The sequence below is a fragment of the Lagenorhynchus albirostris genome, chromosome 3, assembly GCF_949774975.1.
Source record: "Lagenorhynchus albirostris chromosome 3, mLagAlb1.1, whole genome shotgun sequence".
NCBI classification, from domain to species: domain Eukaryota; kingdom Metazoa; phylum Chordata; class Mammalia; order Artiodactyla; family Delphinidae; genus Lagenorhynchus; species Lagenorhynchus albirostris.
This window is the reverse complement of record NC_083097.1, coordinates 65,756,973-65,772,476: the sequence shown is the minus strand read 5'-3', so window position 1 is coordinate 65,772,476 and position 15,504 is coordinate 65,756,973. Positions and strand designations below refer to the sequence as shown.

The 15,504-nt window shown below is 38.2% G+C and overlaps 2 protein-coding genes across 3 annotated transcripts in view; one reads left to right on the top strand and one right to left on the bottom strand.

Annotated features, from left to right (window-relative positions):
• XRCC4 (X-ray repair cross complementing 4) overlaps nucleotides 1–5,563 on the bottom strand; it is a 268,679-nt gene extending 263,116 nt beyond the window's left edge. Inside the window, exon 1 of one of the 2 annotated variants that reach the window (XM_060146142.1) lies at nucleotides 5,445–5,563. The gene's annotated coding sequence lies outside the window, so the exon portion shown is untranslated. Of the gene's footprint in view, nucleotides 1–3,860; nucleotides 3,978–5,444 lie in introns of those variants that run through there. The other variant, XM_060146143.1, reaches the window with a different exon arrangement.
• Nucleotides 5,564–5,607: 44 nt separating this feature from the next.
• The window catches only part of TMEM167A (transmembrane protein 167A), a 37,150-nt gene continuing 27,253 nt past the window's right edge, over nucleotides 5,608–15,504 (top strand). The window contains exon 1 of the mRNA XM_060143236.1: nucleotides 5,608–5,738. Coding sequence (XP_059999219.1) covers nucleotides 5,736–5,738 — 3 coding nt within the window. The 5' untranslated portion in view covers nucleotides 5,608–5,735. The remainder of the gene's footprint in view (nucleotides 5,739–15,504) is intronic.

Below are 15,504 nucleotides of genomic sequence, written 5' to 3'. Positions count from 1 at the left end.
AACATAACATTACAATATGGTAACATGATTAGATTACTGTACAAAAGTCATCAATCTTTGCTATCAGAAAAGAGAAGCAATGAGAGGACCAGTTCCAATACCCACGGTTTATGCTCTTCTAGGACTGCTTGGACTATTATTATTCTAAGAATGTTAAGTTTAACCTTCTAAAAGTCTGCAAAATAGATGTAACATTGTTTGTGTGGTTCCAATGACTTGATATAAAGGTTTCAAGCATCTATCTTTCACCGAGTGCTCTGTTATATTACAGTGATATTCATAGGGGGATTAACAGCAGTGACCTGTGATACTCAATCAAACATACTGACTTTACTTGCTCATTACCCTACAGATTTTCTTCTGAGACATAGTTTTCAGATAATAACCAGGACAAATTTCTTCATTACAGTTAAAATTCAGAAGCTCATGTTTTCTCTATTGCTAAATTCTCAGAGCACAAACTTTCTGTTCCCAAAAGTAATACCTAAGGCGTGACGAGCCAATTTCTGTAAGAATAATGCTTAAAATGAAGAGGTTGGTTCCTAAACACAATATTATGGCAAGATTTTTTTTAATTCATTTTAGAGATGAGTATCACAGCACCACTAATTTACAAAGTTATAAATTGCAACCATGCTGTAATTTTTAAAAAAACACTTGTTAAACCTACATATAGAACTATATTAATATACTATATTATACATGTATCTACCTACAAATTATCAAAGAAGCATCAATAAATTTTTTAAATTTAACTTTTGAAGTGCCCTAAAGTTTAGACAGATGTTATCCTATTTTCTCTGAGATTTTCTCTGAGCAGCTGTTCATTTGGACATGCTCCTTATTTATTGATATACTGTGTTCAATGCTAGTGTCACATTTCTTAAACAGGAACTTGGCAACTTCCAAATTCTATGGTAAATATTGACATATCTCAGCATGTCAATATTTATACTGTCAGGACACTTTGATGAGCCTCTTCAACAATGGCTGCATCTTATTTCTTGGCAGCCACTTGTTTCTGTTCCAACTGAGCAAGATCTTTCTTTATTCAATAAAATTCTCACTAACTGTTCAGACAAAATTACAAGTAAGCTAATAGCATCCTCTCACACAAAGACCAGATTGAACTCCTTGCTTATTTCAACATTTTGGTCACTTCTGCAGGGTTAGTAAAGCTCAAAGAAACAAGGCACAAATTCAGGAGTGTACTCCAAGTAATACTTGTTTTTGACTGCAGCAATTCCAAGCCTAATCATCATTTTCAACCCCATCGCTAAGGGTGAAAGCTGCCGAAGCCTTTTCAGAATTTATAGAATTAAATTATTTCCTTTTTTGTTAGTCCTAAAAGCTAGACAAATTTATAAAAGATTGGTTTACAGACTGCAACAATGATAATGATATTCAGAGAGAAGTTTGAATCCAGAATGCCTGCCATAAAAGGTAGTTGGAAAGTCTGGCTCATTATCTAGAATTAAACAGTGTTTTATATGCAAAATTAGTGTACCTAACTTTTGTGCCAAGTATCAGAAATCATGTTAACAAACTAACCATCATTAACTCAATCTTAAGAGCAAATTTCCATCATTGGGAGAAAATCTGTGCACTACCTTGTAAATACCCTGGGATTTCCCAATAGCACAAAAGCAAAAGTTTAATTTAAAGCTATTGGCAATACTGGCATCTAGTAAAAGCATGAATGCCTCATCAACAGTTAGGAATTCTCACACAGATTTTTTCTTTTGGCAACGAAAGTCTCAGCAGTGTTTTTCTTCTAGAAAGAGCCCAATTTTATCAATATTAAAAATTTGCTGGGCTTCCCTCGTGGCGCAGTGGTTGAGAGTCCGCCTGCCGATGCAGGGGACATGGGTTCGTGTCCCGGTCCGGGAAGACCTCACATGCCGCGGAGCGGCTGGGCCCGTGAGCCACGGCCGCTGAGCCTGCGCGTCTGGAGCCTGTGCTCCGCAACGGGAGATGCCACAACAGTGAGAGGTCCGCGTACCGCGGAAAAAAAAAAAAAATTTGCTGACTATAATAACCCTCTGTTCACTGATTTCTGCCAGTGTTTTAGAAAAAGACACAACTCACTTTCTCATCAGCTTCACAAAGGACAAGGAACAAACTGCCCAGGGCTATAAAATGCATTAATGACCTCCTACTAGTACAAAAAGAACTAGCTTGAAGATAGCCACCTTCTTTCTTGAAAACAAGGTATTGCAAATAAAGCACTGATTTTATTCTCAGAAGACCCAGATTGAAATCAAAACTCTAGGGCTTCGTAGCTGAGTGACTTTGGGCATGCCATCAATGCATTAAAATGTTCACTGACTACATCCTATGTACCAGGCTTTCATATCTCAAAGATGAGTAAGACATATCCCCAGCTCTCTGGTGAGATAGAAACACCCAAAGAGAATTATTATACAAGCTTGTAAAGTGCAGAGGCAGGGTGGGAGCTCATCTGAAAAGTAGCACGTTAACCAGCCTGAAATTTCAGGGGAGGCTTCCTTGAGTTATATCTGATGTAAATCTTAAAAGGTGGAAAAGGTTTAGGAGTGGAAGGAAAAAGATAAGGAAACACATTCCAGGCAGAAGAAGCTGCACGAGCAAAGGCTTGGAGACAAGAAATAGCAATGATATATGGAAATGAACAATTCACAGTTTCAGACTGACTGCTGACACTAACAAGAGCGTTTGGGGGAGCAATAGCCATGTTGAAGGGATCTCAAGAAAGAACAGTAGAAGGGAAATTGGGACTTGGAGCATAGAAACTCCTTAAAGGATTTTTGCTCAGAGGAGCAAATAAATGGGGTTGGAAGTAGAGAAAAGTTAAAAGAAGCATTTCTTAAGGTGAAAGAAAGAACATGCAGGTCAATCAAAATTTTATGGGTCTTAATCTAAGAGCCATGGGGAAAGAGAATTTAAAAAGAGGGAAGGCCTTCCTGGTGGCGCAGTGGTTGAGAGTTCGCCTGCCGATGCAGGGGACACGAACCCGTGTCCTGGTCTGGGAAGATCCCACATGCTGTGGAGGGGCTAGGCCCGTGAGCCATGGCCGCTGAGCCTGCGCTCCACAACTGGAGAGGCCACAACAGTGAGAGGCCCACGTACCACAAAAAAAAAAAAAAAAAAAAAAGAGGGAGGAAAAAAAGGACAAAGACGAACACTAGGTAACAAAGAACTTCAACCTCAGTCTATGGAGACTAGTTGAGGATCAAAGAAAACGAGTTAAGTAAAACCATTGTCTTTTAATATATGTGAATATCATTGAATGAGGGAAAAAAAGGAAGTCAGATAAAAGGAAATAATCAACGCTATCAATACTAGACACAAAGTAAAAAGAGAAGAGGGAAGAAAGTGGTCTGGTGGTATAAAAGTGATACCAATTTAATTTTAAAAACCATTAATTTAAAAAACCTTTTATTGAGTGCCTAACATGCAAGTCAATCAGCCCTCCACCATTATCCCTCCCTTCAAAGAGTTTTTAATTTAGTGAAGAAAGCAAGCCAGGCACACAACAGGCAACCCTTACTGAGTGCTTAGTGTATGTCCAATACCTGGCTAGATGACTTACTTGTAATAACTCATTTAATCCTTACAATACTGGGGAAGCCTATGCATTCTCTCCACAAAAAAACATAAATACATACTATTTTTGCATACAATCCTACTGAACCCATGAAACCAAAGTTAAAAATACTCTTCTGGATGCAGGAGAGACAATAATTTTTGAAGAAGGAAATGACAGAGTCAGATTTCATTTTTAGTAAGTAAGAAAATGATCCAAGATAGTTTGAAATGAGAATCCACAGCACAGCTATGGAAAGTAGACTTTTGAAACAGCAGTGTAAGATAGTACTTACATTAGTTCACTGGCAGTGAAAACCAAGAGCAGGGAGTTTATGTGCTTAATGACCATATAGCTCAATTACCACCGCCCTAGAGATCTTGCCACACATCAGATTAACTTTGTTTGCTGTGATACATGAAAAACAAACTACATATTTATGTATGTTCAACCTTATCTATTGCTATTTGGGCTCCTCTATGGGTAACTTTAAAATAACTGACATTGTTCTTTCCTATTTTGAAGCTGAAGTACATAAGAGCCCATGGCCTAAAATTAATTCAAATCCATAAATATAGTACATCAATTGTGATCTCTTAACAACTTCAGTTTCCTGGTGCACTTCAGGTATTACATATTACCCTAAGCGTTCCTAAAGATGAAGACAATCTTCACATGAAAGCAAAGTGTCTGCAGACACAGTTACTACTTTAGACGCCAAGCTTGATGAGCTGCACAACATAATTTCCATAACTAAGCCAAGGTTATTTAATTTGAATGGCAAGACTTGCAAGATATACTCTAAAGCAATCACAAGCCAGAGCATTATGGCTTGTTTTTTGATAGGAGGAGGGTACAGTACGTTTTTATACATTTCTTATTCCCCTCTTTCCCATGCCCATTAAATTTCTGGAAGGAACAGGCCATCTTTATTCCTCTGCTGCACTCTCATGATCCCATGAATAAAGCTCAGTTAAATATTTGCTAAATTTGTGTATTGGACCAACTCTTCACAATTCAATAGATTCAAAAGTAAAGTCAGTTATGGTTAAAAAAAAAAAAAAAGAAAAGAAAACGTGTTGGGCTGTGGCCAACGATGTAATCACAGGAGAAACCCAAATGTTCTAATCACTGTGCTGCCCTAAATATAGAAGGGTCTCATAGTTTGGCCAAGAACAGCACATAAATCAACACCTCATGTGAGTTTCCTTTCCTCTTTTTCTCTATCCCACTTTAAGTCAAAGCATTAAAAAACTGATAACATTTTAAAAAGAATCTCGGGGTGGGGGGGGGAATAAAGCCTTATCTAATGGGATTATTAAAATTAGAGAAAGCTAAAGAATAATACTACTGATTAAAAGAAAAAGTTGGCATGTTATTGATCTTGCAGCTGGACTCCTTCTCTGGAGTACCTAATCAACTACTGAACTCAGGAAACGCAGTTCCTTTCCATTTGTTACCACAGAAAGTTCTTTCCTGACCCCAACGGGCCTAGTACGTTTCAGCCCCAGATGAAACCCATTTACAAAACGCCAATGTTAGAGAAATGATCCAACACCTTCTCAACACAACCCACCGAATTCAAGTGTCCTCCTAATCCCACAACTTTACAGGGCATTTCAAAGGCGCTTTACATTCCAAAGAATCTCTCAGGTGCAAAGGGAGAAACTGAAAAGGGAGCCCAGGAGATGAACGCCCTGCGTGTAAGCCCAGGGGACCCAGGTGTTCCCGAAGAGTCCATAAACAGAAGGGCCAAAAGCTTACACATCGTAGGGGGGGGGGAATCCAAGCAGGAATAAATTTGCGCGCTGCGGAGTTCTACAAAGCTAAAAAAGAAAAGAACTGGACTACCGAGGCAATCGCCACTTCCGGACCCTACCTGTCAGTAACTCCACTTCCGGTCTCCTCCAAAAGGCCCGCTCCACAGGCAGACATCCAGCAGCCAATGAGAGTGTCATTTACTTCCGCGGGGCTGAATGACGTCATTTACACCCCGCCCTTTCCTGTAGAGAGGAGCCTATCGTAGAGTCTGAGACGCGCGGCTCCGGAGGAGGTACCCTGACAGGCCCAACCAGACCGCGGAAGGAGCGAGAAAGGCAAGTCGGGCCTGCACGCCTCTTCCGCCCAGGGCCCGGAAGGGTGATGTGGCTGGGGTTTCGCCGGCCTCACTATGGTAAGAACTTCGGGGCTTCGGGGTCGCGGCTGAGCTTTGTGAAGGGGCTGCGGGCCCGCACAAGGGCTGGAGGGTTGGGCGGCGATCCCGGGTCCTCGGCTAGGGAACCCTGTCACTAACTTGATTTTCCCGGGCCTCGGAGGATGCACAGGCCCGGGAACCATGTGGCTCCTCCGCGTCCAACCAGGGAGAACCAGGGCCGGCAGCCCAAGAAAGACCCCGGGGCCGCGGAGCCCCTCTTCACAAGCCGAGGCCACTTTCCTGACTTGTTTCGAAGAAGTGCGCTGGTTTGGTTTAACCCATCAGTTACTCAGACTCTTTGTGGTCATTTTGAGGCATTAGAGCTGCCCGGGTTTGCGCTTGTTATGTTGCGGCGCCTTATCTCTCTGCGGGCCTGATCCAGGTTTTTATTTCCCTGCTGTCAAATAAACCCCAAGTGCTACACCTTAATTTTCACATGTTGAATTAGTGGCCTTTTAGGTTCCTCCAACTCCATTCTCTCAACTTTAGAGATGTTACTTTACTTTATGAGCTATATTTTAATGATTGGAGTTGTCTGCGGAGGTGGCTTCTCTTCTAGGAGCTTAATGTGCTTGGAGTGTGTCTGGCCTCGGGCCTTCCTCCCCTTCCACACATTAAGAAGGTTTTATGTGTTACTTCGTCTTATTGCAGATTCCTTTAATAGTTTGGGTCTTTTAGAAAAGCTTGAAATACGTCACAAAAGTTCGCAAAATGCTTACGTCTCCAGGTTGAGAAAAATGAAGCCAGCATAGGCAGAGGACAGATGTAATAATAATCAGTAGTAATAGCAAAAAGCTCCCAAGCTATGTCTGCAGGCATTTCACCTTTGTTACGGTAAATGCCAACAGCCTCTACACCAGGCCTCGCGGTGAATGTATGAGGTCCATGTGCCAGATTTGCGTTTATGAGCATATTTATGGGGAAAAGATGCATGCCTTTTATTATGGTATCAAAAGCAACCATGACAAAAAAGCTCTTCTACAGTGAAAAGTTGCTGAGCTTGTGTACCCAGAAGTTCCTGCAGAATCCCATACAGCACAAAACCCTTAGACATTTAATCGAAAACTCATTAATTGTTGTTTGCTTTATGCCAGCTACTTTGGGTATAGCTGGGGCATAAGTCACAGTGTCTTCCCAGGAGAAGTTTACCATTTATAGAGGAGATGGCAGTTTATTAGCGGGTTATTCCTTCCTTGGCCAGCTTCTTTCTCCACCTACCACATGATAGGACGGATACACTTGTGTCATGAGTGAGCGGTTATTTAACTTAGAAAATATGGTTCCTTTTTCAATTCAAAAAGAGTAGAGAGACTGTTACTCTTAATTCTTGCATATGCTCTTCGAGGCTGAAGTTGGGTTATTTTGCTCATAGAACAGTCAGAGATAGATTATTCTTTTCATCACCTTACTGTCTTATGTACCATCTAGAAGCAAGACATACTGTGTTTAAGATTATTAGTATTTGAATTATCTGGCCATACTTGTTTTTTCAAAGTAACTATAATAGCTCTCGTTTATTAGCACTTGCTATGTGCTAGGCTGCATTTGAAAAATCAGTTTATAAGCATTGTCTTATTTCAGGCTCGAAACTGAATATATGTTTGCAGGCAATGGAAGTCAGGCACAAGGAGACTGATGTGCTTGGGGGTTATACACCTAGTAGGTAGTGAAGCCAGAACTCAAACTTATTTTAATGTCCAGATGCCAGAAGTTCTCATGCTGTTGTTAATAAAAACAACATAACTGAGGATAAAATATGTCGTAATGATCTGTTGCTCTCAAATATAACATGTCAATCAGACATGGGGGAAAATAGAAACAACTGCCCGGTGGTTAATTTTTCATTCCTGCCCTGTTCCTGTGAGCTTAAGTTGTCCACATTTCAGAAAATGTACATTGTAGTTGGAAGAGCTACACAATGAGGTTTCTTTTTGAGTTTGTACCTATACTTGGTATATTTGTGAGGTAGCCCCATGATAATGACTTAAATCTGAATTACTGCATTTTAATGAATCCATTTTTTAAAATGCATTTGCAGACCATAAAATGTTTATCAGCAATAATAATTTACAACTATCAAAGCATAAACAGTCTGATAATTATATCATTTATGAATTAATACTTTTAATTTCGTCTCTTCCCAAGAGGCCTTCCCTGTACCTTCTGTTTACTTCTACTCCTTTTAGGTATCTATTTGGACATCTGTACTCCACGTATATATACCCAGTGTTTCTCTTGCATAGAAAACAGCAGTAAGGTGTTGCCTTACTGCTCCCTTCTCTAGGCAGAGCTCTTAAAGTAGAAACTACGTCTTTTAATCTCTACATCACAGTGTCAGAGTTGGTACTCAAATGAATGAGAGGCTGGGGATACAAAGTCATGTAAAACGTGCTCATTGTCTTCAAGGATTTTACAGTACAGTGGGGGAGAGTATTAAATAAGTAAATTTTATGTGTTAGCTGCTAGGATGTAGAGAGACTACATGTGTGGTGGAAAGAACATGGGCTTCAGACTGAGCCAAACAGGGTTAGAATCATTCCCAGTGCCCAGCCTTTGCTTGATCAACCTGAGGAAGTTTGTCTTCATTTCTTCCTCTGTTGATGTGTTACGTGACTTACAGATATATTCATTTAATGCTCATAAACCCTGCAAAGTAGGATCTATTGCCCCCATTTCATAGTTAAATCAAATATCAGAGAAAGGGTGTGAGATAGTTTCCCTCATCTTGTAGCTGAGATACATAGGAAATATGTTAGAAACAGAGGAAAGAGTAATTGTGGCTCAGAACTGCTGGGGAGACATCCCCAAAGAGGTAACACTCTGACCTGTATATTAAGGAGTGAGTAGGGATTAGGGAAGGAATCATTAGCTAGAGCTGGGAAAGCATTTTCTATCCTTCAGACAGATAAAGGAAATGGTAGTTATGGACACAAAGTGCATGAAGTTGAATAGTTGCTTGGGGACTGGCAGGAATAGAAGTTAAGCAGTGAAATGATGAGAGATGAGACAAGAAAGATTGGGGCCAGATCTTGAAGTCATTTCAAGGCCTTTATATTTTGATGATGTTTGTGTACCTGATAAAGACTTTGAGCAGGGAAAAGAATGGTGTGCATTTTGGAAAACCAACTGGTAACAATGTGCAGGGTCTATTTACATAGAAGATTAAAATCTGGAAGACTAGTTTAGAAACAAATACAGTGATAGTAGATGATTGAATGCCTTAACTCTTGACAATAGTAGTTACGTTTGAAAGATAAAGATAAATAAAATCATTTTGATGGTGCTTAGTAAGGAGTGGTGAAGCACAACTCCAGTTTAGATAATTGTTTGGATTGCAAGGAAATATTGATTAAGCACCTACTCTGCCATGTGTTTTACATACAGAGCTTTATTGAAAACTTGCATTATTGGCCACAGTGTACACATGAAGAAAAAGGCGCAGAATGATTTAAGTGTCTTGCCCAAGACCATACTGCTGATAAATAGTGAAGCTCAAATTTAAACTTAACAGCTCTGTTTGTCACCAAATCTTGAGCCCTTTTTATTATACAACAATGCTGATAATTCCACAGGAAATTCAAGAGGAAAAGCAGCGTTTGTATGCCTCAGTGGTTGAGGGTGGAGGGAGTTTGTTAAGATGATAATTCTGTAGCTACTATTGCTTTTGCACCATCAATACAAATGGCATCACAGTAGAAAGGCAGGTATTTTCTTAGCATTATAAAAGTAGTTTTGACTGCATAAACCTATGAAAACATTCCATAAACTACACTTTGAAAACTACTACCTCAGGCTAATTAGGTATCTGAAGTAGATTCTGGTCTTCTGTAGCATAGTGACTTGTAACCTTGCCTGCAAGTAAAAACTCCCAGGGAACTTTGAGAAACTATATGCCCACCCAATTCAGTCCATATTTCTGGGCATTGATTGTTTTTAAAAGCTCTAGGTGATTCTAATGAGTAGCCAGTACCCTGACTCAGTATTTTTGCAGGTTTTTCCATTTTGTCATTCTTTCTTATCTGACTGCATGATCAGAGTACTTTTTTCATAGCAGAATTTGCACTTTTCCTTCAGAATAGTTTCTCTTATCGATCATTTATCAAGGACATGTGAAGCATTTACATCTTCATCTTCTTAAGTCTATTAATCATAGTTATATGTATGCTTTCTCTTGTTAATACCTGTGACACTCTTGTTGCTTCGTATTTAGATGTGAGGTGTCCATAAAATAGCTCAAATTAAGCAGCACAAATATAGCAAATGCACTCTAGGTACCATGACAATGAGATGAAAATAGGCACAAATGACCACCGATGTTGCCAGTGGAGAACAGAGTTGAGGTGCAAAAGAAAATGTTATTTGTGTGTTATTATAAATCTTTTCAGTCACCTGTGGTCACTTATCTTGGGCACACGGGGTGTTGGGTGTCTTTGCACATTCACATATTACCTTACATTTGTCCCTGTATTTCCACGTTCTCCATTTTAAGAGATAATAGTGGTGCATATGAATTTACAAGTAGAAACTAGTTGGGAAATGCTGACCTGACCTAGATTTGTAAATGATAAAATGCTGACCCACATTTCCAGTGCTGTATAATTTCTATCACAATTAGGTCAGGAATGTCATTTCTGGGTTTCCTTCCACCTCCAGAAAGGGATCAGTGACTTTAGTTTTGTGTAAAAACAGTAGGTTTTTAAAAAAGTAAAATTGTTAGTGTCTGGAGTTTTAAAAAATTTTGGTATTCAGTTACATTGGAAGAATTAGTTAATATGTCAGTAAAAATGTATTTCCCACATAGTCAACATTTGAAGCTCCCAGACATATGCATAAAAGCAGGCCTTAATCAATACATTGGTTAAATAATTTGTGTTGCTAATCCTAAAAATAAGTAAATAAGCTCCGTGAAGCTCAAGTGATCCAGGACTAATGAATATACTGGAGGCTTAGTCGAAGTCTTTTCTGCAGATTAACTACAGTTAGCAACCAGTAATTTAGCCTCTTGGGCAGAGCACTGTTTAGCATATCAATATGTGTATTTCTTTTGTTTTTCTCAATGTTTCCTTCTTTGTTATGTTCTGTTGCTTGGATCTTTGCCCTGTTTTTTCCTCTATTCCTAATGTTTTGGGTATTCTTTTACTTAGACGCATTTTTATTTATACAGCTAAAAACAAAACTCTGTATTGAATTCTTGCCCTTATATCCATACTTAATATAGTTTAAACGTTCAGGAATGACTCTGAAAATAAGAAATTATATCTTTATAGATAAAATGATAGAAATTGAATCTGAAATAAATATTCTTAACTTTTCAAATTGACTTGAGAATAGAGAATTTTAAAGAGATGTGTCAACACTAGAGGTTATTTCATGTTTGGAAACAAAGCTTTGCATTGACCAGTCTCTATCTTTCAGTGATGAACAGTTTGATCTAGTGGTGACCAACTGAAAGTCTGAATTATTTTTATTTCAGTGGCCTAACAAATTGCGATTTACTTCAGATGAATTATACAAAATGACTAAGTCATTAAGTGTATTTCCTCTGGTTTGGATAAGTTAGTTTAGTACAGTGATTTGAAGCATATCAGAAGCTCTAATCAGCTAGGAGTAGTATGATGGGTCTGGAATATGGAGGGATAGTAAAAGGGGCCTTTGGAGAAAAAAAGTTTGGGATTTTCATTGCCAGTTAGGGTCAGGGCAGGGCTCCTGTATTCCAGGACCCCAAAGGTTACCATTCTGATCGTATTTGAGGATGTGCTCCAGATGTTGCTACAGGCAGCCCTGAGTCTAGGGAATGTTACTGGATACCTCTTTATAAAAAGGAAATGTAGGTGTGGTAGACAATGCCCCTCTCCCCAACCCCGTTTAAAAAAAAAAAAAAAAACACTGTGAATATGTTATCTTACTTGACACAAGGGACTTTGCATGTGTGATTAAGTTAAGAATTTTGGAATGGGAAGATTATCTTGAATTATGGGGAGACAGGGCAGTTTATTCACAAGGATCCTTGTAAGAGGGAGGCGGGACAATCATAACAAAAGTTGTCAAGGTCAGAGTGATCAGGAAGTCACAAAGCTAAGGAATCAGGCAGCCTTTAGAAGCTGGAAAAGGCAAGAAAAGAGATTCTTCCCTACAGCCTCCAGAAGAAACAAGTTGTCTTGTGTTTTATAACTCCTTAGTTCCAATGTGTGTTATTTAATGTTTAATAGTTAGCTAAATTTATTAAACTGAATAGCGTGCCATTGTATACTCCCTGGCATTGTCACAGGGTGTACTCGATGAAAATTAGGTAAACCTTAGGTTTGAGAACTATTTGAGGTCCAAGAATTTTCTGCCAGCCAGCTTGCCTACTCAGGCATCCAGAACTCTTGAGGATGTCTCTCTTACAAATTAAGTGGACTCAGAAAAACACACACTGTCCCATATGCAGGCACCTCGAGGCTGGCTGCTCAATTGAACTTTCTCCGAATTCCAGTTAGTGATAAAAGATTTGGATGCTGAGGAGAAATTCTCTCAGACCTTTATTTTACCCTACAGCCCGGTCCTTTACCATAAACATAAATATATTTGCTTCTTCATTCTGAATTTTCTAAAATATCATTGATAAGTAAATATAAATACAAAGCAATGTGTGGCGGTTTCTCTTAAATAAAGAAAACATAGCATGCATTTTTAATTTGTAATCTAAGTGTGCTTTTGAATTTGTTAAAATTTTCTCTTGTATTTGTTAAAATGCTCATTATTTGCAATTGTTGTCAAGTTCCTGTTATTTCAGCATTTTTCAGTGACTACTGTGCACTATTTTGTTTAATAGGCACAGGGGACTGATAAGAACCTCAGTAAAATAGAGGAGACAATTACACTACAATTTGGTGGGTGGCAGGTATGTGTGTAACACATAGGTGTACAAAGATCCAGACTCTGCTTGGTGTAGAGAGTAGGGACAAGGAACACTTTTCAGAAGAGATGACTCTTGAGTTGAGACCAGAAGGTTGAAAAAAATAGATAGCATGTACAAAAACACAGAGTACCTTGAAAAAGGTTGCATGATTTGAAGGATCTGAGAAAAAAACATAGTAAACGAATTTTACTTCCCTTATCACCTTTGTTTTAATCATCTTTCCCTCTATATTGTGATCGAATATGTTTGCTTGCTTCTTAGCTTCCTCCCTTCCCTTTAATAACATTTTCATATTGAAAATCTCAATTATTTTTCTAAAGAACAGTAACATCTGTTTCCTTTAACTCTGAGACTAAAATTTTATCAGTCGGCAACAGATGCTAAGCATTAAGAGGAATGCTTAGGTAGGCTAAGCAGTGGTAGGCTAATGTCCGTGAGTTTGAAACACTCTTGACCAGAGACTGAGTATAAAAGACTGTACCACCTAAGATTATTTGTTTAAATTTAAGGGTCTATAAACCCCAGGAACAAAGTTGTATGTATCATATAGTGCATACTTGTAAATGGTTTTCAGTTGTAAATGGTTTCACACACAGATAGATGTATATATACATACCCCACTTCTTTAATAATAGTATGTTTTTAAGTGCCTCTTAAAAATCTTTTATTTTGAAAAAATTCAGACATACAAAGGAAGAAAGAAGAGTGTAACTAAGTCTCAGATACTTAGCGTTTCATCATCAGCCCCACGCCTCCCACCATACACACTGGATTATTTAGAAACCAATCCCAGACGTTTCATTTAAGCATGTTTCTTTAACAAGACATTCAAGGAATAAAAAAAGTATACGTGGCAAAATCATGAATTTAGATACTCCATTAGGAAGATGATAAACCTACTTTGCAAATTTCTTTTCCAACCACTTAACTAAGTGAATCCTTTGCTTAAAACAATAAGTCTGCTCATTATTCCCTGAACTTGCTAATTCCTGATTCTGTGGGGACGTTTTCCATGCTTTTGTCTCCTCTGGAGCCTGCTCTCTATTCTTTGCCATGTGATTGAGCCCTTTAAGGCTTGACTTAGTTCCTGCCTTCTCCTTGAAGATTCTCCTGACTTTTCCTTGGGAAAATGGCCGTTTTTCTTTCTTTTTTTGTGAGCATTGCTGAGTTATCATTTACATATGCTATGAGTTGCTATTGAGTTTTTAAAGTTTAATATTCTAACTCAATTATAACTGCTGTGTGCTACAGTTGTCCCATGTATAAAAGAAGGATATTAATAACAACTGCCTCAAATATGAGGATAAATAGGATAACCAAAAAAAAGAATTCCGTGAATATCAGTTATTTTTGTTGTCAGCTATAAACTGAAAAGAAGGAATCATGCTATGTCCTTTTTCTAAATTTAATATTTATTTTATATTGGGGTACAGTTGATTTACAATGTTGTGTTAGTTTCAGGTGTACAGCAAAGTGATTCAGTTATACATGTACATATATCCATTCTTCTCAGATTCTTTTCCCATATAGATTATTACAGAATATTGAGTAGAGTTCCTAGTGCTTTACAGTAGGTCTTTCTTGATTATCTATTTTATACATAGTAGTGTGTATATATTAATCCCCAGCTCCTAATTTATCCCTCCCCCCGACCTCTCCCCTTTAGTAACCATAAGTTTGTTTTCAAAGTCTGTGAGTCTGTTTCTGTTTTGTAAATAAGTTCATTTGTATCATCTTTTTAGATTCCATGTATAAGTGATATTATAATATTTTTGTTTCTCTGTCTGAATTACTTCACTTAGTATGATAATCTCTAGGCCCATCTATGTTGCTGCAAATGGCATTATTTCATTCTTTTTTATGGCTGAGTAATATTCCATTATATCTATGTACCACATCTTCTTTATCCATTCTTCTGTTGGTGGATGTTTAGGTTGGGAGATTAATCCCTTGTCAGTCACTTGGTTTGCAAATATTTTCTGCCATTCTGTGGGTTGTCTTTTCGTTTTGTTTATGGTTTCCTTTGCTGTGCAAAACCTTTTAAGTTTAATTAGGTCCCGTTTGCTTATTTTTGTATTTATTTGCATTACTCTAGGAGTTGGATCCAAAAAGATATTGCTGCGATTTATGTCAGAGTGTTCTGCCTATGTTTTCCTCTAAGACTTTATAGTGTCTGGGCTTACCTTTAGGTCTTTAATCCATTTTGAGTTTATTTTTGTGTATGGTGTTAGGGAATGTTCTAATTTCATTCTTTTAAATGTAGTTGTCCAGTTTTCCCAGCACCACTTATTGAAGAGACTGTCTTTTCTCCACTGTGTATTCTTGCCTCCTTTGTCATAGATTAGGTGACCATAGGTGCATGAGTTTATCTCTGGGCTTTCTATCCTGTTCCATTGATCTATATTTCTTGTTTTTGTGCCAGTACTATACTGTTTTGTTGACTAGCTTTGTAGTAGAGTGAAGTTAGGGAGCCTCATTCCTCCAGCTCTGTTTCTTTCTCAAGATTGCTTTGAATATTCAGGGTCTTTGTGTCTCCATACATATTTTAAGATTTTTTGTTCTAGTTCTGTGAAAAATGCCATTGGTAATTTGATAGGGATTGCATTGAATCTACAGATGGCCTTGGGTATTATAGTCATTTTGAAAATATTGATTCTTCCAATCCAAGAACATAGTATATCTTTCCATTTGTTTGTGTCATCTTTAGTTTCTTTCATCAGTCTTGTAGGTTTCAGAATAGAGGTCTTTTGCCTCCTTAGCTAGGTTTAATCCTAGGTGTTTTATTCTTTTTTTTTTTTTAACATCTTTATTGGAGTATAATTGCTTTACAATGGTATGTTAGTT